At 51.4% G+C, this 22,499-nt stretch overlaps 1 protein-coding gene across 1 annotated transcript; it reads right to left on the bottom strand.

The window, feature by feature from the left end:
* Window positions 1–385: 385 nt before the first annotated feature.
* LOC132026772 (eukaryotic translation initiation factor 3 subunit C) lies at window positions 386–20,820 on the bottom strand. The gene is made up of 21 exons (XM_059415014.1): window positions 20,713–20,820; window positions 20,490–20,624; window positions 18,865–18,930; window positions 18,576–18,765; window positions 17,867–17,992; window positions 17,593–17,647; window positions 17,362–17,471; window positions 16,838–16,965; window positions 10,486–10,645; window positions 10,013–10,116; window positions 9,418–9,559; window positions 9,110–9,235; window positions 8,679–8,772; window positions 7,757–7,947; window positions 7,294–7,518; window positions 2,655–3,018; window positions 1,264–1,423; window positions 1,088–1,153; window positions 912–999; window positions 661–823; window positions 386–563 (listed from the first exon to the last, which is right to left on the bottom strand). Exons 2-21 carry the CDS (start codon window positions 20,588–20,590, stop codon window positions 481–483), a joined length of 2,742 nt encoding a protein of 913 aa, XP_059270997.1. The 5' UTR covers window positions 20,591–20,624; window positions 20,713–20,820; the 3' UTR covers window positions 386–480.
* Window positions 20,821–22,499: the final 1,679 nt, after the last annotated feature.

The raw sequence follows: 22,499 nt of genomic DNA, 5'->3' as shown, positions 1-22,499 counted from the left end.
TAACGGCAGACCACACCGGTCCAGGGACCGCACTCCCACAGGCTGACATGGACTCTCCCTTTGCCCCGCCTGGAGAACCGCCCGCCCCCGCAAGGACCACCTACCGCCACCGCCGCCATTACGTGTTCCTGAGATTTACCCTCCAGTCACACCCCATCTACACAGCCGCTGCCCATTCCTCCACGTCTATGCAGTTCACTTCGATGCACGCACTGCCGTCCAAGCCCTGGCAGAACTTCTCACGTGCTACTACAATTTTCTGTCGCTCAAGTCCCCTCCGCATCCTGCGCCCTGGGCCTACCACGTGGTGGAAGCTCAGAAACAGAATCCGCAAACGCCTGTGTCCCACCCACCCCTGTGGCGCCATGCAGAGGAGCACGCACGGTAACGACTCTAAGAACTTTAATAACTCGGGGCGCGGGCTATGACCGAGAGGCCGGAAGCACAGGAGCGAGGCCATCAGTAGGCCGTCTGAGGCCATCAGTAGGCCGTCTGAGACTGCTGCTGGCGGTAGCCGCCCCGGCGCATGTAGCCCTCGTTCTTGCGGTAGCCGTCCTTCTGGTCTGCAGGGGAGAGGGGAGGGGAGGAGGCCGTGAGTGACCGCAGAGAGGCGGGAAGGGGGCCGGGACCTTGGGAGAACAGAGGGACAGAACCACGGACCTCGGAAGTAGCCTCCGTAGGTGCCCTGCTTGTGGTCGAACACCCGCTCATTATTCTCCACCAGGCTGCCCAGCTTCTCCGCCAGCTGCAGGGCCAGGTTCTGCTGGGCGGTGGGCTCGGTGCGGTGCATCACCACCGTCTGCGTCGGCTGGTCCAGGGAGGCCTGGTGGAAGCGAGGCAGGACGGCCATGACGATGGGCACTCCCGATTCCCCTCGACTGCACCTGCCCGTCTTCCGCCCTGGCCCTTACCATCAACTCCTCGTTAATGATCATCTTGCTGATGATGGAGTGCACAGTGGGCAGGTCCAGTTCAAACATGTCAGACAGAGTCTCCATGCTGGGGAGAAGGCAGGCAGAGAGCGGGGAGCAGTCAGGAGCCGGGACCACAAGGCTGGGGCCCGTCGGCCGCCTCAGGGCCCTCCTACCTGATGGAGTCATAGACGCTGCTGTAGGTGAAGAGGTAGGTCCGCAGTGACTCCTCCTGAATCTTCCTGTGGGGCAGGAGAGGGTAAAGGGGTGAATCCTCAGGGAAGGAGACCTTTTCCTCCCCGCCCCCCACGGCCCCCCCCGCCCCCCCCCCCCGGCGCTCCTCTCTGCTCACCGAACCAGCATGGCTCGGACTTTGTCAGCTTCGGGGAAAAGGTCCCACACTTTGCCGTTCATCTTCTCGTTGATGATGAAGCTGTGGCAGGTCTTCCAGTCGCCCATCTTCATAGCCTTGGAGGCAGCAACCACGTGTTCCCTCATGGACTCAGGAGGGCCTGAAAAGGTTGGGAATACGGCAGGGCCCGGGGGGAGCAGGGCCCGGGGGGGGGGGGCGTGGGACCGTAGCGCCCGCCTCAGGCGCCACTCCAGGAGGAACAAGGGACAGGAGAGCAACCAACCGGACTGGGACTCTCCAGCTCTCCAGTAAATAGCCCTGTGATGGTATAAATCACTTACTATCAAAACACACTTATTTAGACTAAATCCATCTCTGGCATGCTTCAGGGGATTGGTGAGCCCCTTGAAAACAACAGCAATTATTGCGTCTATCCTCAGAGGTTCATTTCCCTAGACCTAAAAAATTCTTCTTTCCTTCTTGTTTTTAAAGTAGGCTCCACACCCATGGTGCCTAACATGGGGCTGAAGTCAGGACTCTGATATCGAGACCTGAGCTAAGATCAAGAGTTGGGACACATTTAACCAACCGAGACACCCAGGCACCCCAACCTAAAAAAATTTTCTCGTATCTCAGCTGGAACTGTATCTACCAAACTTCATTCCTTCTCATACCCCCGCTTCATGACTTAACCACAGCTGTGTATCACTGCTTCAATTTGTTTTTCTTTAAAAACACAACACAGGAAAAGAAAACACGGCAAGCAAGAGTAACTGGAGTTCAGATAGACAACGAAAAGTGCAAAAAACTTTACGAATGGAATGGATGGCAGGCGTCAAGAAACATGAACACGGCAGGTCCCAGCACAGGGAGCAAGCTCCAAGGTGTAACAGATCAGCCCCGGAGAGTAACGTATGACTGAGGGTCAGCGTGAGGAAGAGAACACAACCCTTCCGATCAGCTTCTACTCTGTCACTTTAAAAAGAGACAAGGTTAGAGGCTCAAAGACTATTTCCCTACAAAACCAAAAGTAGCAGAGACCCGAACCCGAAACTGCCCTTTGATCCCTGGCAGTCATAAAGAGGCAGGGACTGCAGTGAGACAGAGACTTTCTCAATTTTCCAATTAGCATAAAACAAAGCCTCTGGGCACCTGGGTAGCTCCGTTGGTTAAATGCCTGCCTTTGGCTCAGATCGTGGTCCCAGGATGCTGGGATCGGGCGCCGCATAGGGCTCCAGGCTCAGCAGGGAATCTGCCCCCCACCTCCTTCCCCCTCTGCTTGTGCACATATGTTCTCTCTCAAATAAATAAATAAAATCTTAAAAGAAAATGAAGACAAGGCACCGAGGGGCGAGTGAGTAAGTCCGTGGCGCTGCAGGGCCCACACTCACCCAGCAGGGGCTGTCGCTCGCCCACCCGCAGCTGGTGATGGAACTGCTTGCTGATCATGCGGCGGCGGGCGTCGCTCTCGTGCGCGGCCATGTACGGGATCTCCAGGAGCATGGCGGACACCAGGTAGACACACTCCAGCAGCTCCAGGTTGATGTGCAGGTGGAAGGGCACCTGCCGGCGCCGCTCCACCTTCTCCTGCTCCTGGTTGCGCTCCTGCAGGCTGCGCAACAGCAGCCCCTGGCCCAGCAGCTCCTTGGCCCGGCCGCTCGACTGGATGTCCAGCAGGGCGTTGTGCGCGTCCTTGGTCAGGCCTTGGCGGAAAGCACAGATGCCCAGCTGCACCATGGTGCGGTTGTACAGGATCTGCGAACGAGGGGCAAGGGGCTCAGAGGGGGCCGCCACAAGGCCAGCCGCCCACCCGGTCTGCAGATGTGCGCTGAACACCCCCGGGCTCCCGAGCGCTAGGCTGGGGCTGGGACAGAGAGCAAAACTGACAAGTCCCCGTCCTCCCACGGAGCTGACGTGCTAGGGGTAAGGGGCGGAGGACAAAATAACCCCAGTATGCAGAAGGGGACTCACGCCAAGGAGAAAAAGAAAACAGAGGAGCGAGCTGAGAAGGGAGCTGTGTGGTGGTGGCAGGAACTCAATTTTATACTGGGTAACTAGGGGAGGCCTCATTCTCAGGGGAGTGAGTTTAAATAAACACCTGACAGAAAAAAAGGGACCAAGTCATGCAGGTATCTGGAAGAAGAGTATTCTAGAAAAAAGGAAAAGTCAATGCAAAAAGGCTCCTGTGGAAAACCGTGCCAGGCGCACTCAAGGGACCAGGAGAGCCATCCGGCTGCAAGTGTGAAGGTGTGAGCATGAACCGGACAGGCAAGCACGCGGCCCCGTAAGCCACGGGGATGCTTCTAGGATGGGAGCCCATGGGAAGGTTTTGAGAAAGTAAGTATCATCTGAGTTAACAGCGTTAAGCCTGGCTGCTGCATTAGGAACAGCCTGAAGGAAGAGAGAAGCAGAGACCGGAAGAGGACGGTGGCTCTGACCAGAGGGCAGCAGCGGAGCCGGGAAGCGGTTAGGTGCGGACTCGGAGCACAGGTGGCGCGGGCGGGGATCAGACGACGGACGTCGGAGAAAAACAAGAAATGGAGTTTGACTGAGGTTTCTGGCCGAGGCAACTGAAAATATGGACCTGCCACTCATGAAGACAGGGGAAGATTTTAAGTAGTATAAATGGGGGGGTGGATAAAGTCTTTATTGATGACAATAAAAGTATACAGGTCAGTACCAGTCCTGAACCCAGAGACAAAGAGCCTGAAAAAACATTAGCACACAAAATCCGGCTGTATCGAACAGAGATAACAGATCATGATCAAACAGGCCATATCTCTGGAATGAAAAGCAGATACAAAAATCCAAAATCATGGTTACTCACAATCTGAACACAATAAAGGAGAAAAACTGCATCATTTCAGTTGATGCAGAAAAAGCTCTAAGTAAAATTCAGCATCTATTTTAGGACAAAAATTCTCCGTTAACTAGGATCAGAAGAGAACTTCATCAATCTGAGAAAGTGCATCTACGAAAGTACTGCAGCTAACCTTACACTCCAGGGTAAAATGCTGACCACTTCCCTAAGACTGGGGACAAGGCAAGATGCCTGCTCTCGCTACCTCTGTGAAGCACTACATACTGGAGATCTGAGTGATGGCAAAGTGGCAAGAAGGAAAGAAAAACAGAAGGGCGCCTGGGGGGCTCAGTCGTTAAGCCTCTGCCTCTGGCTCAGGTCATGATCTCAGGGTCCCGGGATCAAGCCCTGCACGGGGCTCCCGGCTCAGCGGGGAGCCTGCTTCTCCCTATCCGGCCCCTCTCTCCCGCCTGTGCGCACGCGCTCTCTCTCTCAAATAAATGAATAAAAACTTAAAAAAAAATTTTTTTAAAAAAGGGAAGTATAAAGACTAGTATAGTAATAAAACTGTAGCAAATGACATGGTAATTTCAGCAGAGAAGCTAAACTGATCAAGTGAATTTAGCAAAACAGATGCATTCAAGGCCAAAATACAAAAATGAAATCTATTTTTATGTATCAGTAATTAACAACTGAAAATGAGATAAAAAAACAGTAACATTTACAATAGCAGTGGAAGTCATAATATTCAGGAATAATTTATTTTTTTCTTTTTTTTTGTAGAGAAACAGAGAGAGAAAGTGGGGGTAGAGGAAGGGGACAGTGGAAGAGGGAGAGAGAACTTTTTATTTTATTTTTATTTATTTATTTATTTAATTTTATTTTTTTAAAGATTTTATTTATTGATTTGACAGAGAGAGATCACAAATAGGCAGAGAGACAGACAGAGAGAGAGATGAGGAGAAGCAGGTTCCCTGCTGAGCAGAGAGCCCGATGCGGGACTCGATCCCAGGCCCCTGGGATCATGACCTGAGCCGAAGGCAGAGGCTTAACCCACCCAGCCACCCAGGCGCCCCTATTTTATTTTTTTAAAGATTTTATTTATTGATTTGACCGAGAAAAGAAGAGAGATCACAAGTAGGCAGAGAAGCAGACGAGGGTAGGGTGCGCGGGGCAGGGAAGCAGGTTCCCCGCTGAGCAGAGAGCCCAATACAGGGCTCGATCCCAGGTCCCCAAGATCATGACCGAGCCGAAGGCAGAGGCTTAACCCACTGAGCCACCCAGGCGGAGAGAGAATCTTAAGCAGGCTGCACACCCAGCGCGAAGCCCAGTGCAGGGCTCCATCTCATGACCCTGAGATCATGACTGGAGCCAAAATCAAGAGTCGGTGCTTAACTGACAAGACAACCTCTGAGGAATAATTTCTGAAAAAATGTTAATACCTGAACAATGAAAACCACAGAATACTGCAGAGAGAAATTCAAAATGAAATAAGACGTAAGACTGGAAGACTGGATTGTTATTAAGACGTTAATCCTCTCAAAACTGATTTACAGAGTCCACAGAATTCCAGTAGGCATTTTTGTAGAGAATGACAAGAAAATTCTAAAATTTATGTGAGAATTCTTAGAAAAAAACCAGGTGGAAGGACTCCTACTCCCTGACTTCAAGACTCACAGTCAGTCATCAAGCCAGTGTGGGACTGGCACAAAGACACAGAGATGAATGAAAGGAACAGAACAGAACAAAAATACACTTACAATTATGAGGCCATCTGGTTTTTTTCATGTGGTTTTCCACAAAGGCACCAAAACAATCGATGGGGAAAGAACATCTTTGACCCTGACTTCATACCACGTATCAAAACCATAGATCTAAACGTGAAAGCTAAAGCCTTTAAGAACTTTCAAAAAAATAACAAAAGGTTAAGAAAAAAAAAGTATCTTCATGAATTATTGAAGTTTCTTTAGCTAAGACCCCAAAAATAATAAGCATGAAAGAAAAAACTGTTATATTAGACTATACCACCAGACATGGTGTTAAAAATGAATAGGCAGAACACACAAGAAAAAAATATTTGAAAAACTTTTGTCTGACAAACGTCAGATTATAATAAAAAGTGGTCGGTTTCTGGGGTTATCAGGGACTAGGAACCAACACCACAGGAGACACCATTCAACAACCAACGTGGCTTCAATTAGAAAGATCGACAGCGCCAGGTATCAACAAAGAGTAAACACGCACACGGTCCGGGAGGAGTGTAAAGTGATGTAACCATTTTGGGGTTTCTTTTTTTTTTTTTTTAAATTTTTTTTTTTTTTTTTTTTTTTTTTTATCAGAGAGAGAGAGGGGAAGAGAGAGCACAGGCAGACAGAATGGCAGGCAGAGGCAGAGGGAGAAGCAGGCTCCCTGCTGAGCAAAGAGCCCGATGTGGGACTCGATCCCAGGACGCCGGGATCATGACCTGAGCTGAAGGCAGATGCTTTACCAACTGAGCCACCCAGGTGTCCCCATTTTGGGGTTTCTTATGAAACCGGACCCACACCTACACTTTGATCCTACTCTTAACCATTCACCCAGAGAAAACGCACAGCTGGTATGACAGCCCCACACTGGAAGGGGACCAGGAGCCTCAAGAGGAAGAGAGATCAGGAACTTGAGATAAATCCATGCACAGGACCAAGACGGGACAAATTCGAATGCCATCGCGTGGGTGCCCCTCAGATTTGCAGGTTAACATGTACTATTCGACACACCAAGACTGTTTCATTGTTCCAAACGCATTTACAGCACCTGCCTATTGGCGCGGCTGCAACGCTCCGATGTGACAACGTCGCCCCCGCACTGCCACAACAGCCAGCGGTCCCACAGTCCTGTCCCAACACACCGCACTGCACCTAGGCCCGTGCTTTCCTTAGTTTAACAACTTGTTAAGATTTCTCTCACCTTCTAAAGAGCGAGCTCTCTTGTGTTCCTCAACTAGACACACAGTAGGGATCATAAACATGAGCCAAACCCTAACCTCCACCCAGAGGCCTCCAGGGGCGTCAGAACAGGCCCCCACATGCGAGCAGGCAGGAGGATCAGAGATGTCGGGCATCTGGGTTCCGCTCACTTCTCCACCAGCCAGACAGGTAGCTAACCTGGTTGAGCCAGTATGCCCCCAGGACAGGGGCCCAGCCCGGTCTTCCCTTGGCCACCAGGGCCAGAGCGGCCCATCCCCATGCTACCTGCACCGGCGGGTCGGCGTGCTGGATGTTGTCCTGCAGGTGGCTCATGAGCATGAGGTCCCGGGCCTGGTACCAGCGCGAGTGCAGGGCGTGGTGGTAGATGTGGCAGAGGATGGCGCACGTGCGGATGCGGTCCGTGCGGTCCTTGGCGTAGATGTACTTGCACAGCCTCTCCATCAGCACGGCCGAGTCCTCACCCTCGTTCTCCGCCTGGTCTTGCTCAGACTGGGGGGCGGGGCAGGGGGCCGCTGGGAGACTCGGCAGAGACAGCTCAGGCTTCAGCTCTGGCTTCAGCTCTGGCTTCAGCTCAGGCTTCAGCTCAGGCTTCAGCTCTGTCCGGCCTGGCTCCCGGCCCTCCCCGCGCCCCTCCCCGCCCTGCCTCCGAGCGTTCCCAGGAGTCAGATCCGCTGTTACATGGGCACGGACACCTCCCTCTCCTCTGGGACCGGTCCACAAGACTCACCTTTGAGGAGCCCTCAGGGGGGGTGAGCTGCCGCTGGTGAGCTTTGTAATCAAACTTGTAGTAGGTGTGCAGGATGCGCCTCAAGTAGACGCGACAGATCTCCTCGGTGGTGCCCTTCTCCTCCAGGTAGCGCTGCACCCGCTCGATGATGGCGCACACCTGCGCCTCGTCCTTCAGGTGCTCCACGTACTCTGGCAGGGAGAGCCCCCCCGGCTCAGCGGGCACCTGGCTGCCCCCATCAAGCCGGCTACCTCCATGCACCTTCAGTACCCAGCAGCCGTGTCCTCACCGTGCCCTGAAGACACCATCCCTTCCCCGGACACCCACTTTCCGTTCCTGTCCGGTGAGATCTGCTACCTCCCCCTCCTCATTCAGATCTTACTTCAAAGGGCCCCACCTTAAGATGCTTCCTTCGAGCACTGTCCACAGCAGCCATCCCATCTCTAACACAGGTCCCTATACAAATTCCTAACGCACGCTTCACATTATCTGTTAATTGCCTCGTTTTATCTGCTTGTTTAACTGTCTCTCTCCAGAACCAAAATATAAGCTCCAGCCTCTGGCTGCCTTGTCCATCACTCTACCCTGATGGCATGTGCGGGCATTCATACCCCCAACCCAAGTGCCTCTGATCCAAGCCAAACAAGCAAAGTGGACTCAGGCCAAACCCCAACAATTCTCAAAGTATAGTCCACAAACAGCAACATCACCAGGGAACGTGTAAGAAATGCCAAATTTAGGGGACCCCCACCCCCGCCCCACTGAATCAGAAGCTATGGGAATGGGGCCTAGCATCTTCCTAGGCCCTTCATGTGAATGCTGGGGCAAGGCAAGGGCTGGCCCCTAGACACTGTCAGCGAAACCCTGAGTTCCATTCCCTGCACCTTCCCTCTCACCGATGCCCACGCTTGCCCAAGCTTACCTTGGGAGTGAGGATCAGTATTTTGCATTATTTTGGTAAATTCTTCATCCATTCGTTCCACGAGGGTTAGGATACAGCCACGGACACGCAGTGGCTGAACAAGAAGGCAAGGAGGAGCAAATAAATCAACCCAGAATCAGTGCCAGACTGCGACCCTTCTGTTTCGACTAAGCCTTCATCAGCAGACAACGTACACCTCCAATTAGCCTCCAATTTCTCTCTTTTTTTTAAAGGTTTTATTTGTTCATTTGAGAGAGACAGACATAAGCAGAGGGAGAGGCGGAGGGAGAAGCAGACCCTGCTGAGCTGGGAACCCAATGTAGGCCTCGATCCCAGGACCCGGAGATCATGACCCGAGCTGAAGGCAGATGCTTAACCATCTGAGCTACCCAGGTACTACCCCCCGACCCCTCGCCAATTTAGGTCTTTACCTGGTCAACATTGTGCAGGTTCTCACTCTCCTCCAGAATGTTCTCTCCAACGAAGATGTTGGGGTTTGCAAACAGGATGTCCATCAGCTCATTGATGCAGTCCAGGCACTTCTGCCACATCTCAGGCTGTCAAGAGAGCAGATGGCAGTCAGAGGCGTGAAGGTGGCAAAAGCAGAGACTCTTCACCAGGAATCCATGGGGCCTTCAACTACCAAGACTGCTTCCACAGCCCTTGAGTTTTAAGGCACCAGGCCGGACCCCCGCCCCCACTAGCTCAGCTCCGGGACGCTCCTCTTCATCGGCCTCACCTTCATGTACGTGGCCAGGTTTGGGTTGTAGTCATAGAGAGAGGCGATGATATTGAACTTGATCTTGACTATAACACCCTCTCCCAGGTTGTTTTCAGACGCGATCTGTACCAGCAGCTGCAGCAGTTCAATCTGGGCTGCCCTGGGGGGGAACAGAAAGGTGCGAGGCATCAGAGACAAATCAAAAAACCTCATCCTGTCACAGAGCGTGCCCTCTTTAGACAAGCAAGGGCAGCGGTCATTCCCACTACCCCACTATCCTCACCACCTGCCTACCTGCTTCTCCTTTATAAATTCCAAACAGAAGCATCAATAATGCTAACAACCTGCTATCCCCTCCAGTTACCAAATAATTAAAGAAAGTGAGTATTCCCATTCTGCATATGGGAAAGTAATCCCCAAAGTTTAAGTGACTGGTTTAAGATCAAAGGGAGAGTACAGAGCCGACTGGTATGTTCCAAGGACACCACTCCTTCAATGGCAACCACACACAGATCTTCCCAGACAGTGCTATTTCCCCATCAACCTCCATGCACGTCTTAGAGAAAAAGAGCATTCAGCCCGCGACCCCACAGTCCCGGCCCGCGAATCTCACCGATCCGTCCCCTTCTTGCCTCGCGCCTGCAAGATCTCATTCAGCTTCTTGATGACGACAGCGTGCGTGATCTCGGTTCCCTTGGCAAACATTTTTGGCTTCTCCTGGGTAACACATGTCCTATCATGTCAAGCTGACCCATTCTCGCCTTCACTCTTCTCCCAAACCAACCAGGGGAGCCCCGTGTGCTCCTCCAATGGTTTCCCAATTCATTTTAATCCTGCACTGGGCTCCGCACTCAACACGGAGTCTGCTGGATTCTCTCCTGTGCCCCTCCCCACTCAAGCGCATGCGCATGCCCTCTCAAAGAAATCCTTTAAAAAAAAAGGCAACCGCGAAAACGCACGGAACGCCCGGATCGCCGGAACGCCCGGAACGCCCGGAACACCCGGAACACCCGGAACACCCGGAACACCCGGAACACTGCCGCCTGTACCTTAGCGAGCGCCTGTACCTTAGCGAGCGGCCTGTACCTTAGCGAGCGGCGCGCCGCCGCGGACCCTTTCCCACTCCCCGCCTTCGTTGTCCTCCTCCTCCTCCTCCAGGCGCTTGGATTTCCTATCGTGCTTCTTCTTGGCTTTGTCCTCCCGCTTCTTCTCAGCCGCCTTCTTGTCCTCTTCTGTGGCGGGAGCCCTGCCAGCAGGGAGAAGATGAAAGGCCAGCCCACTCTACCTCGGAGGCTGCTGCTTCCCACGAACTTCTCTTTTTCTCTCCATCAAGCCCGGGTTCAAGTGATAGTCGATGAGAGTGAACGCAAGTGAACCGCAACCACAGCCAAAGCAAGGACGACCAAGCACGTGGGGCCGGCCGAGAGCCAACCAAGGCCTGGGACCACATCATGCTAAGAAAACCTTCCTGGTCTAATAAGGTAGAGGGGCCAGCCCGGTTGGTGTGGCCAGCCTGCCCTGTCGCCCCAGAGCTGACTTCCCAGGTCTCCCGGAGGAAACTGTATCCATGAGACAGTGTTGTTCTTTAAGACTAGTTGCTCTACCTAATCTTCTCACTAGCCAACAACTAACCAGTTTGCAATTAGTGTAAAAATATTCGCTGTTCCCAGACTGAATGCTCCCCACTGATGAGAATTAAACTAAATTCTGAATTTAAAAAACAACTGTTCAAGACAACAGAATTCCCCCAAAAAAGCAAAAGAGACCACTGGCTATCCCAAAGCGGTCTCAGGCCTCTTGGTGTCTGAAACCATCTCCACATTTTAATACTATGTAAGGAAATATAAGCCCAACAACAGAAACAAATCATCTCAATCTTTCATAGACACCGATGAACAAATCTTTCCAAACTTAACAAATATTAAAATTATATTTCTCTTCAACTGCCACTTAAATATCTACAAACACCTTTCATTTTAACTGCTTAAAAGATCTGTTTTTGGGGCGCCTGGGTGGCTCAGTGGGTTAAGCCGCTGCCTTCGGCTCAGGTCATGATCTCAGGGTGCTGGGATCGAGCCCCGCATTGGGCTCTCTGCTCAGCAGGGAGCCTGCTTCCTCCTCTCTCTCTGCCTGCCTCTCTGCCTACGTGTGATCTGTCTGTCAAATAAATAAATAAAGTCTTAAAAAAAAAATTTTCTAAAAATAAATAATTAATTAATTAAAAAAAAAGATCTGACTATTTTAGTAGTAATTTAGAAACCTGCCGAAGGGACCCCTTTCGTGCCCGCTAACGGACGCCAGCACGTGGGAGCTGCAGGCTTCTCCCTGTACCACAGCAGCGCGCTCTGTTTAATGACAAAAGCTCCCTTAGAGGTAAAATCCTTTGCAAACACACAAACTATGTTCATTAAACTGAAAACTCTTGGTCATATCAAAAAACATGATGGTATTTTATGGGACACCTGGGTGGCTCAGTAGGTTAATCCGCTGCCTTCAGCTCAGGTCATGATCCCAGAGTCCTGGGATCGAGTCCCACATCGGGCTCCCTGCTCAGTGGGGAGCCTGCTTCTCTCTCAGCCTCTGCCTGCCACTCTGCCTGTTTGTGCTCTCTCTCTGACAAATAAATAAATAAAATCTTAAAAAAAAAAAAAAAAAAAAACTAACCCAAAAACATAATGCTACTTTAAAATCAATGTTGCTTAAATTTCAAAAGAACTTTCCAGGCCTAAAATTTTACTCCTAGCCCTAAGCATATTAGGATTAACACTTCAAAAACACAATGAACTCTCAACCTATGAAATCCCCCCCACTTTTTTTTATAAAGATTTCATTTTTAAGTAATCTCTACACCCAACATGGGGCTCGAACTCATAACCCCGAGATCAAGAGTTGCATGCTCCATCCACTGAGACAGCCAGGGGCCCCTCTCACCCTATGAAATTCTAGTTGGAAGACAAATTGGCTTGACCTCTCTGCTATGAAACATTATACCTTTGTATATTCACATCTTGTTAGGAATTAGAGAACTAATGTTTATGCTCTCTCGGTTATAAATCCAACTGACGCAAGCTACTTCACCAACGGGGTATCACCAAATACGCTTCTTTTTAAATACGAAGCCAGGAGTCAAAAGGTATTAAGAGACACCAACATAAGTCAGCCCTAAAACTACGCTGGGAGGGATCATTCCACACCCTCTTAACAACTACTGAACTAGAGTCCCTATGCGCTCTTGCTTAGGATCCTAACAGTCCGGACATCCAGTCCCACCAGATTCATTCTGAGGCGCGCGCTCTCTCTCTCTCTCTCTCACACACACACACACACACCCCTTCGCCTTCAGAAGCCAGTGACTCTTAGAAGTGGGCAGCATGTCTGTGAAATCCCACAGTCATGCTACTGGGGGTATATGACTGCCTCCAACACACCTTCAAATCAAGGTTCATAACCAAGAAAACAGACTTACATTTTAAAATTATGTGTCTTCCTTCTCTTTCGCTCCTTTTGCAGTAATCTTTTTTGCCTTTTTTTCTCCACTGTCGACATTATCGGCAGTTAAATATTACCGAAGTTTCAAAAGAACCTTGCTCACTGTATCAACAGTTAAAGATTATCTCAGTCTCAAAAAAATCATGACAGTTCGCTGGTGAAGGGCATCGAGAGCACATAACTGCCGGGTGACCCTTGAGCTGACCCCGGCTAACGGGAGACCCCTCACCTTCTTCCCACCATTCCCACTCTGGGGGCCGGTTCAAGAACACAGCCCTGTGAGTAACGTGTTAAGACCAGACTTCTGGACTGTATATGTGACGCTATCCCATTAAGAGCTCTGTATAAACTTGTATGATTCCTGTGGCGGGTGCAGAGATGGACTAGCCTTGGCACCTTCCAAGACAAGTCTCGCCTGTTAGCTCCCTTGCTTACAGAACCTGCCGCTGAACCTGCCGCTGCCCACGTGGAGACATCTGCCTCTTTCTTGGTCTCTCCCTGCCCTCCACGTACAGCCGCCGGCTTCAGATTTCACCCTCAGAACACCCAAGGTGGTGACCCAACACTCACATTCGATGAAGAGAATAACATGGTCATTTATCAGAAGGGATCCAAGACACTAGATTTCATCAGATTGTAGTTAAGACTTCCTACCCCAGGGACACCTGGGTGGCTCAGTGGGTTAAGCCTCTGCCTTCAGCTCAGGTCATGATCTCAGGGTCCTGGGATCGAGCCCCGCATCGGGCTCTCTGCTCAGCAGGGAGCCTGCCTCCCCCCCCTCTCTCTGCCTGCCTCTCTGCCTACTTGTGATCTCTGTCAAATAAATAAATAAAATCTTAAGAAAATCAGACTTCCTACCCCAACGACAGGAAACACTGGAAACATTAATGTCCGATCAGAGGTGATGTGATTTACCTCTACTGTCCGTATAGCAAGTTGAATCAACATTTTAGCCCCAAACTCACATTAATAACTTCCTTAGCTAAAAATTAGTTAACCCTAAATAAAAACTGTAATAAAGCCAGCCAAGACAATAATGAAGATGTACAATGAAGAACATCTGACTGTATTTGGATACCTTGGAAAAGTATGTCAATTAAGAAAAAAGCTACTTGAGGGGCTCCTGGGTGGCTCAGTTGGTTAAGCAACTGCCTTTGGCTCCGGTCATGATCCTGGAATCCTGGGATCAAGCTTGGCAGGGAGTTAAGCTTCTCCCTCTCCCTTTGCCACTCCCCCAGGCTTGGGTGCTAAAGAAAAAAGCCACTTGAAAAAAGGAAAAAAATCCATTTCATTTAAAAGTTAACTGATTCTCTAAGGCATTCCCATAGATAGGCATATCCTGATTCAAAAACTAAATAGAACATAGACTAAAGGTTTCTGATAGTATCTGTGATTGGCCTTCTATTTTCTGCCAAACCTACTACCTAATGTCCAGGTGCCTTAATGTTGCTAGACAGCCTTACTGTACACCAAAAAGAGACAGAAGCTCTTGGTTTAAACTCATTCCTTTAGGTGCTTGTTTTAACCAAAAAACGAAAGCTGAGAAAATCTGATGAGGAAAAGGGTAGAGACTGATTTACTATGGAGATGCTGAAAAAGGATCCTGGCAGACATTATGGAAACAGACGGTCATGCTTCTAGAAAACCCATTAACAACTAACACCAACCCTGGTTGGCTTAGATAGCTAATGAGAAAAAAAACGTGCAATCAAAATTCACTGTTCCCATACCATCTGTGATTTCTCTCTCCTTGTTCTTTTTCCTTTTATATAAATCTTGCTTTCATCTTGGCTGGAAATCAACCTTAAAAACTGGTCTTGTGAGTCATGTAAGAAATAGTGTCTCTGAATTATTCGTTGACATAAACTCAAACGCAATGTCAAAGACCTTTGAGGATCCCAAGGTTAACCCAACTTCTGTCAACTGAAATTCTAACTCAACCTAATTTTACATTTTTTTGATTAGGTATACAAAATAAAATTTCACAGGCTAAAAATATAAATCAAGGGTAATCTCTAAAAGGATAAAATATAACTACCAAACCTGTGGAGGGAACCACAATGAGTAAGAGAAGAAAAAAGTATACAATCTAGAAATGGTTTAAAAAGTAGAAAAAAGTAATTTGAGAAGCAGGGCAGGGTGCTGTGGGGGGGCAGGGAAGGAAAAAATGGAACAAGATGGGATCGGGAGGGGGACACACCATGAGACTTAATCTCACAAAACAAACTGAGGGTTGGGGAGGGAGAGGGTGGGTCACTGGGGAGGGTCTGTGCTACGGTGGGGCCTGCCTGCCGATTCACAGACCTGTACCCCTGGGGCAAATAATACATTATATGTTAGTTTTTTTAAAAAAAGTAGAAAACAGCGAGTGACAAAAGAAAAGAAAATAAAAGATAGGATTAACCTTAATTACTCTGAGTGAAAAAAGCCAAATCCCTCCCAATCAAGTAACTGTGTGGTTGCATTTACATGAAACTCTAGAAAAAGCAAACTTACCTAGAGATAGAAAGCGAATCCTGGTTACGCAGAGAAAGGGAGGGGGTGGACCGCCAGAAAGACCACGGCAGGGTTCTGGAGGTCTGTGACCTTCAGCCTCCCCCCACCAGTAGGCGGGAAGCAAGGCCTGGAGACCGAGCTGATCGCCAACGGGCAAGGACTCACTCACTCCTGCCTGTGTAGTAAAACTCCACACACATCCCTGAACGATGGAGTCTGGCAAGCTTCCCAGCTGGTGGAAACACACGGAGGTGCGGGGAGTGTGGGTACCCGGAAAGGGAATGGAAGCTCTGGGCCTGTTCCCCCACACGCTGTCCTGCGCATCTCTCCCGCTTGGCTGTTCCTGAGTTGAACCCTTCACAAGTAAAGAACTTTCCCGAGTTCTATGGGTTGCTCTAGTGAACTACTGAAACTGAGGAGGGGGTTGTGGAAACTCTGAAACTAGAGCTGGTTGGTCAGAAGTACAGGAGCCGAACTTGGGACCTGCCACTGGCTTCTGAGGTGGCGGCAGTCTCGTAGGACTAAGCCCTTAACCTGTGGTTAACTCTGGGTTGTCGCAGAACTGAACTGCCTGTTGAACGCCACCCCCACAACGCTGCTGTCCGCAGAGTTGCAGAACCGGTGGGTGTGAGGAAAAACCCCACACATGTGGCATCAGAGACGTTATAAACACACATACGTCAGATACATCTGCTTCCTGGGCTTTACCAGTCAAGTGAAGCACAAAATAAAAAAGGCTTTTCAACAAAATGCCTTTGCCTAGTCCTTTCTAGGGCCAGGGAACTCACGACCTTCTGAAGCAACGGAACCCCAACTTTTGAAAGCAGGACCGCAACCCCCACAACAGCAACAGCTCCCATAAGCAGCGGCACCGTTATCAATGGATTTGATACTGGACCGCTGTGGGGCACACAGGGGCAGGCCTCACCCGACTCCAAAGGAAGACACGGAAGACCCTGATGAGGGTGAAGTAACTCAGCAAAGCTGTCCGGCTACTGAAGGACTAAGGGCTGGAACCAGAGTGAGACTCCTGCCCCGCTCCCAGAGTGTTCCCGGAAAGCTGAGAAGAGCAGCCACACCGCCGGCCGGTCCTGGGCTGATGCTGCCCTACATACCACTCTCAGCTCTCCCTGCAGCCAGGGGCAGGTAACCCTGACTCCAGACGAGAAAAAGGAAGACGAGAAGGAAAGCAGACTGTCCGACACCGTGCGCAGCTAGCTAGTGCCAGAAAGACACTTATTTACACCGCGTGTATGGTGAGTCCTCTCACGGTTAAAGACACCGGGACCCTCAAATTACATCCTCAGGACACACTAGTTTTGTGACCACCGCCACCCCACATACTTGCCCAAGACCCCTCTGTCGGCCCGGACAACCCAAAAACACTGCAAGGAAGAAGCCATCACCCTCCAGTGGCTTCCCACTGTGGCCCTTGTCACCACTGATTTCTTACTTTTTCAGGAATCGTGAGGCCAGCACGGTCTGCTTCCCTTCTTCCTCCTCTGAGTCAGAATCAGAAGACGTGGAACCTGTGTCCCAGTCCTCGTCGTCTTCTGAATCTTCTGAATCCTCATCATCATCCTTAGAGAAGGAAGAGAGACTCAGCAGGAAAAAGATGGGGAGACTGACTAGTCTCCCTGCTGACCCAAGTTGCAGGGATTTTCAGGAGCAAAACAAGAGCATATTCATGAAGCAGCACGTGATGAGCTGGAGTGGACCACCAACCCCAGAGAGAAGTGAGGACTTGCTCTAGGCACAGAGAGCTCCTGGGGGGCAGACCCTGGCCCTGAATCCAGTGCTCCAGGTTCCAGGTTGCTCCGTGCTCTAACCCAAGACGAAGCCTGGTCTCAAACCAGACTTCATTAAACCGCGCCCCCCCAAGCCTAGGACTCTATGAGTCAGTCGTCTTCTCTCCAGGAACCTGAGAATGGTCCCTGGCAGGCAAATCACCCTTGGTAGTCCCGCCCTGGCTCTTACCTCCATCTTTTTGAGGAATTTGCGACTCTCTCCAGAAGGAGCTTCTGATTTCTTCTTCAGGAAAGCTGCAGCGCTGACTCCATCCTCATCCTCATCCTCATCCGACGAGCCTGGGGCGGGACGGACAGAGAAGAGTCAGAGTGGTGAGGAGCGAGGCGGAGGGCGACCAAGCACGCCAAGAGAATCACTGTGCACTAGAGACCCTGCTCAGGGAGGGCCCCCACCCCTCACCTTCTGAGTCCTCCTCATTCTTCTCGGCGTCTTCGTCTGCAGACTGCTCAGGGTTCTTAATCAAGGGAGACATGAGAATCATTAACGACGCCTGCCAAACACCGCTCCTCAAACACCGTCCTCCCCCTCCACCCTGATTCCTCCTCCAGGCACGCCTTCCATTTGCAAATGGCCTTCTGTCGTGCTGGGGGTGGGAGGGTTAGTGGGGGTGGGAGGGTTAGTGGGGGTGGTCACTGACCCTCCAGTCCAGAAAGTCTGCCTCTGGCATCCCCACCTGCTTGTAATTTGTGATGTGGGACTCAAAGTCTCGGTTGTATTTTCGGATCTTCTGGCGCAGGGTGCTCAGGGCCTTGGCATTGTTCTTGTTCATCTTCTTCTTCCCTTCCTTGTCTTCCCACAGCTGAAGGACAGCAGACGAGAAAGAACCGGGAATGTGAGACGTCAGGCCTCGCCACAGCCACGAGTCCTGCTACCTGTATACCGTCTGTACTGTCCAACTGTATTTAACTAGTTTTTAAAAGCGTCTTTGTGGGGCACCTAGGTAGCTCAGTGGGTTAAAGCCTCAGCCTTCGGCTTGGTTCCTGGTCTTGGGGTCCTGGGATCGAGCCCCACATCAGGCTTTCTGCTCAGCAGGGAGCCTGCTTCCTCCTGTCTCTCTGCCTGCCTCTCTCCTTACCTGTGATCTCGGTCAAATAAGTAAATAAAAATCTTAAAAAAAAAAAAAAAAAAAGACTTTTTGTGTATCAAAACAAAAAGAAAAAGAAAAAAAAAAAAAAAAAAAACACAAGTAAGATCATGAAAAGAAGTATGATTACAGTTCTTGGCCAAAAAATGTCCCTCTCTTTGCTTCACCCCTCTTTTTCTCAGGCCCCAGGAAGTACCGTATGTACAGCAAGAGGAGACTGGACCCCCAAAAGTGGGTTAGGAGCAGGACCCAGGTCCACAATCCCCTCCGGATCCTCCCTCATCCACAGAAATCACACCTCATTAAGATAGTCCTCCAGATCAGCCAGAATGCGGATATAGAACCGGGGGACACCTTCCTTGTCCACAATGCTCTTGGCCTTCCCATATGCTTTTCCCAGGAGCTCAAACTCTTCCAGGCACTTTGTGACATCCCGAATCTTCATGGCATTACGGATGGTCCGGATGAGGTTGGTCAGCTCCTCAAACCTGGGTTGGGAGCCCAAAACCACATCGGACATGCCCGCCAACACCAGAAAACCCCCACTGCTACAGATTCCCCACCGTCTGGCCTCCCCATGGCTTCACCTCTTGTCCTTGGCACTTCGGACAACTCTCTTGGTATCTTCTTCATCCTCACTCAGCAACAAGGGCCTATTTGAAGAAACAGAGACCATGAACTGCTCTTCCTTGCTCTAGTCTTTTCAGGTGGTCTCTAGTTCTCTTCTCAGATGGGGCAGAGAGACTGGAATTCCTCAGGCCATCCTACTTGATGCTCAGCCTCGATGCTTCCTCTTCAAAACCTCGTCATACACAACTCAATCATCTACGCCTACTTCACGTGTGCCCTTTTACCAAACACTGTCGCACATACAAAGAACCATCTCCACCGTCACAAAAATAAAAGCAGGTATTTACTTACGAGGTCAGAAAACTAATTACATGAAAACACGAGTACTAAGTACTAAAAGAAGTCCAGAAAAAAGGGTACTTCAGCTAGAATGGAAAAGGCTTTAAGAATTCGATCATAGAAACCAATGGTTCCCAGAGTGTGTGAGAAGCCAAGGGTCAAGAGAAAGTCCTAATGGCTTTAGAACTTCTATTATTGGCATTTTTCTTTAAAAAGGAGAGACTAGGGGCAGTTGGGTGGCTCAGTGGGTTAAGCCTCTGCTTTTGGCTGTCATGATCTCGGGGTCCTGGGATGGAGCCCCGCATCGGGCTCTGCTTAGCACGGAGCCTGCTCCCCCCACCCCCGGCCTGCCTCTGTGTACTCGGGATCTGTGTCTGTCAAATAAATAAACAAAATCTTTAAAAAGAAGGAAAGAAAGAAGACAGACAACATTAAGATAGCAACATATCTGCACTCATTTCATGGTATTCATTTTCCAATTATTTCCTATTTTAGAAAAAGCGATGTTGGTTCTCTGATTGGGGCAACACTGTACAGCTATTTGGGCGAGCCCATGTGGTATTGATCCGCATGATTAAGCGGCGGCACGGGATACAGAAAAGGCGCCAATAGCAAGAAGTTCCTGGAACACGCACTGTTTCCGAGGGTCAAAGCATTCCAGTTTACAGAGACAGGAGAAGGGCGGTTATGTGTTGTTTGTTTGTTGTGTTTTAAAGGCTCCCGCTGAGCAGAGAGCGCGGTGCGGGGCCGGATCCCAGGAGCCTGGGATCACGACGGAGCGGAAGGCGGAGGCTCGACCCACCGAGCCCCCCGGGCGCCCCCGGGCTGTTTACTGACAGACGGAGCTCGCGCACAAGCAGCGGAGCAAGGATTAGCCGAGCTCTGCAGGGACGGGGGCCCCACGCGGAGCTGGACCCCAGCACCCTGGGTCATGCCTCGAGCCGAAGGCAGCCGCTGAACCCACGGAGCCCCCCGGGCGCCCCCAGGGCGGGCATTGAGGCGAGTACCGAAGAGAGGACGGTGCGGACGCCGCCGAGAGGACCAGGCGGCCGCGCTTCAGAGCCGCGTCCAGCCGAGCCCGGTACCGAGTGAGCGCTTCGGCGCCCGCGGACGCGCAGGCCGACGGGCAGCGGACCCGCAGCCCCGCCCGCGCGACGCCTCGTCCGCCCCCGCGCCCGCCCCCGGCGCCCACGGTCCCTCCGACTGTCCGCGCCCTCGGAGCGCGGTCCCGCCGCCGCCGCCGCCGCCCCCCGGGCCCCGCGCGGCCCCCCGAGCCCGCGACCCGCGCACCCCGAGGGCTCACTGTTTGCCGTAGTTGCCCCCGACGGGCTTGGTCACGAGCTCCTCCCCCGACAGCGACGACTCGGACTCGCTGTCGGAGCCGGTGGTGAAGAACCGCGACATGGCGACGGCGCTGAGGGGCGGCGCGCGGCCGGACCTGCGGGAGAGCCGGCGTCACGACAAGAAGGCGCCGAGGTCGCCCCTTCCCGACCGCCCCCGCCCATCGCCCCCACAAGCACCCCGACCTGCGTCCGCTCCCCCAAGGACCAGGCCCCAGGAGCACGCCCCGCCGGAGCTCGCGAGGCACTCCGCGCGGCCGGAACGCCGGAAACGCCGGAAGGGGGGGAGGCGGGCCCTCGCGTCACTTCCGGGAGACGCTGACGAACGACGTCCGCGACGGCACGTCCCGTGGTCTCCGCCCCTCGCGGGGGCGGGGACAGGGCCGGTGGGCGGGGCCGAGCCTGGAGAGCCTCGGCGCCGGCGGTCGGCGTCTCCACGCGGCCGCGCCCGCGACCTGCGGGAGCAGAGGGTCAGGGCGAGGAGTCGGCTTCGCTCAAAGACGCCCGCGTAACGCTGATGAGCGGCTAGGGTTTGGAGCTAGGCTCAGAGCGAACTTCAGATCCGACTTGGGGTTCAGATGCTGCCTCCGCCGCTTGCTGTGAATTTGGGCACATTTCGTGACCCCGCTGTGCTGCGCCCTCCCCGACGACGAAATGAACACACCAGCACCTCCGTCAGCGGGTGTCAGAATTAAATGACTCCGTAGACGCGGAGCATTTAGGGCAGTGCCGGGTGCAAAATAAACGTGCAATGCACGGCTAGCTGGTATCCACTCTTTGTGCCCCAAATGCTGGTGGACCAGCCCTGCAGCGCGAGCCTGCAGGAATGCATCCTTGTATACACTGAATGCTCCCCTGGGTGAGACAGAGTGGTCCCTGACTTCGCAAGGAGCTCTAGTCTGTTGCAGTGGCATAAATTATCAGATAAACAGATAATTTCGGAAAGTAACGGGTTAGCCAGGAAGATTAATTTGAATAAGGGCAGAGCCGCTGAAGAGGGGACATTTGAGTTGAGATCCAAATGACAGAAAGATGACATGCAGATGGTCTTCTAGGCAAAGAGCATTCCCAACCCTTCTTCTGGGGGAGGGAAACAGCGAGTGTAAAGCTCTGAGGAAGGAATGAACCCAGCCACGTTCTGGGAATTAGGAGAATGACTGTGTGTCATCAGTGGAGTGAGCAGGCATTAATAATACTAGAATTAAGAATAATAGAAGCAGATAATATTAGACCATGCAGGTCCTCATAGGCCTGTGGATTTAAATCCAGGCGGGTTGAAGATGAGAAACCATCAGCGGGGGTTTTAATGGCACAGAGACGGTTTTACCTTTTTAAGGGTGGTTCTAGTCGTTCGGTATTTGCTGCATGTCTGGGCCTGGGTTTACATGGGAGGCACAGTGTTCCCCTGAAAGAAAAGTAGGCTTTAGCAGACGGAAGGGAAAGAAGGAAGCGACTTTGGGTAGAGAAAACAGCGTGGAAATCCTGGAGATGGGGAAGATCAAGGCACAGTCAGTGTGTGGTACGTTGGGGTTTGAATGCGGAGGGTCTTTCTGTATGTCTTGACCTGTCACCCCTGTTTTTCCTCTCTTCCCCTTCTCTGTCGCCCTCTAGCTTCCTCCTGTCTTCCCTCCCCCCCCACCCACCCACTTGATTCTGAGACCAACCTCTTCACCTCCCCAAACAGAAAGGGAAGGCACAGAAATTGCCAAGGGAGCCCGAGGGAAGAGGGAAAGGAGGCTGAGTGATGTAAAAATCAACGCCACTGGAGATGAAGAAATGTCAATTCACACTAAAGGAAAGCTACTGATTTTAGAGCAGCTTCCGGTTACTCCCAAGACCCTGATAAGTTGCAAAAAAAAAATATTGAATTCTATTTTTTACCCATCCCTTACGAAGTCATTGTAAAAAATTTCAGTTTAACAGGGAGGTGGCTTTTTAAGTGAATTTTTTATTGAAGTGTAACATAGATTCAG

Source organism: Mustela nigripes, chromosome 11 (genome assembly GCF_022355385.1).
Source record: "Mustela nigripes isolate SB6536 chromosome 11, MUSNIG.SB6536, whole genome shotgun sequence".
NCBI classification, from domain to species: Eukaryota; Metazoa; Chordata; class Mammalia; order Carnivora; family Mustelidae; genus Mustela; species Mustela nigripes.
This window is presented reverse-complemented; position numbering and strand designations above follow the sequence as displayed.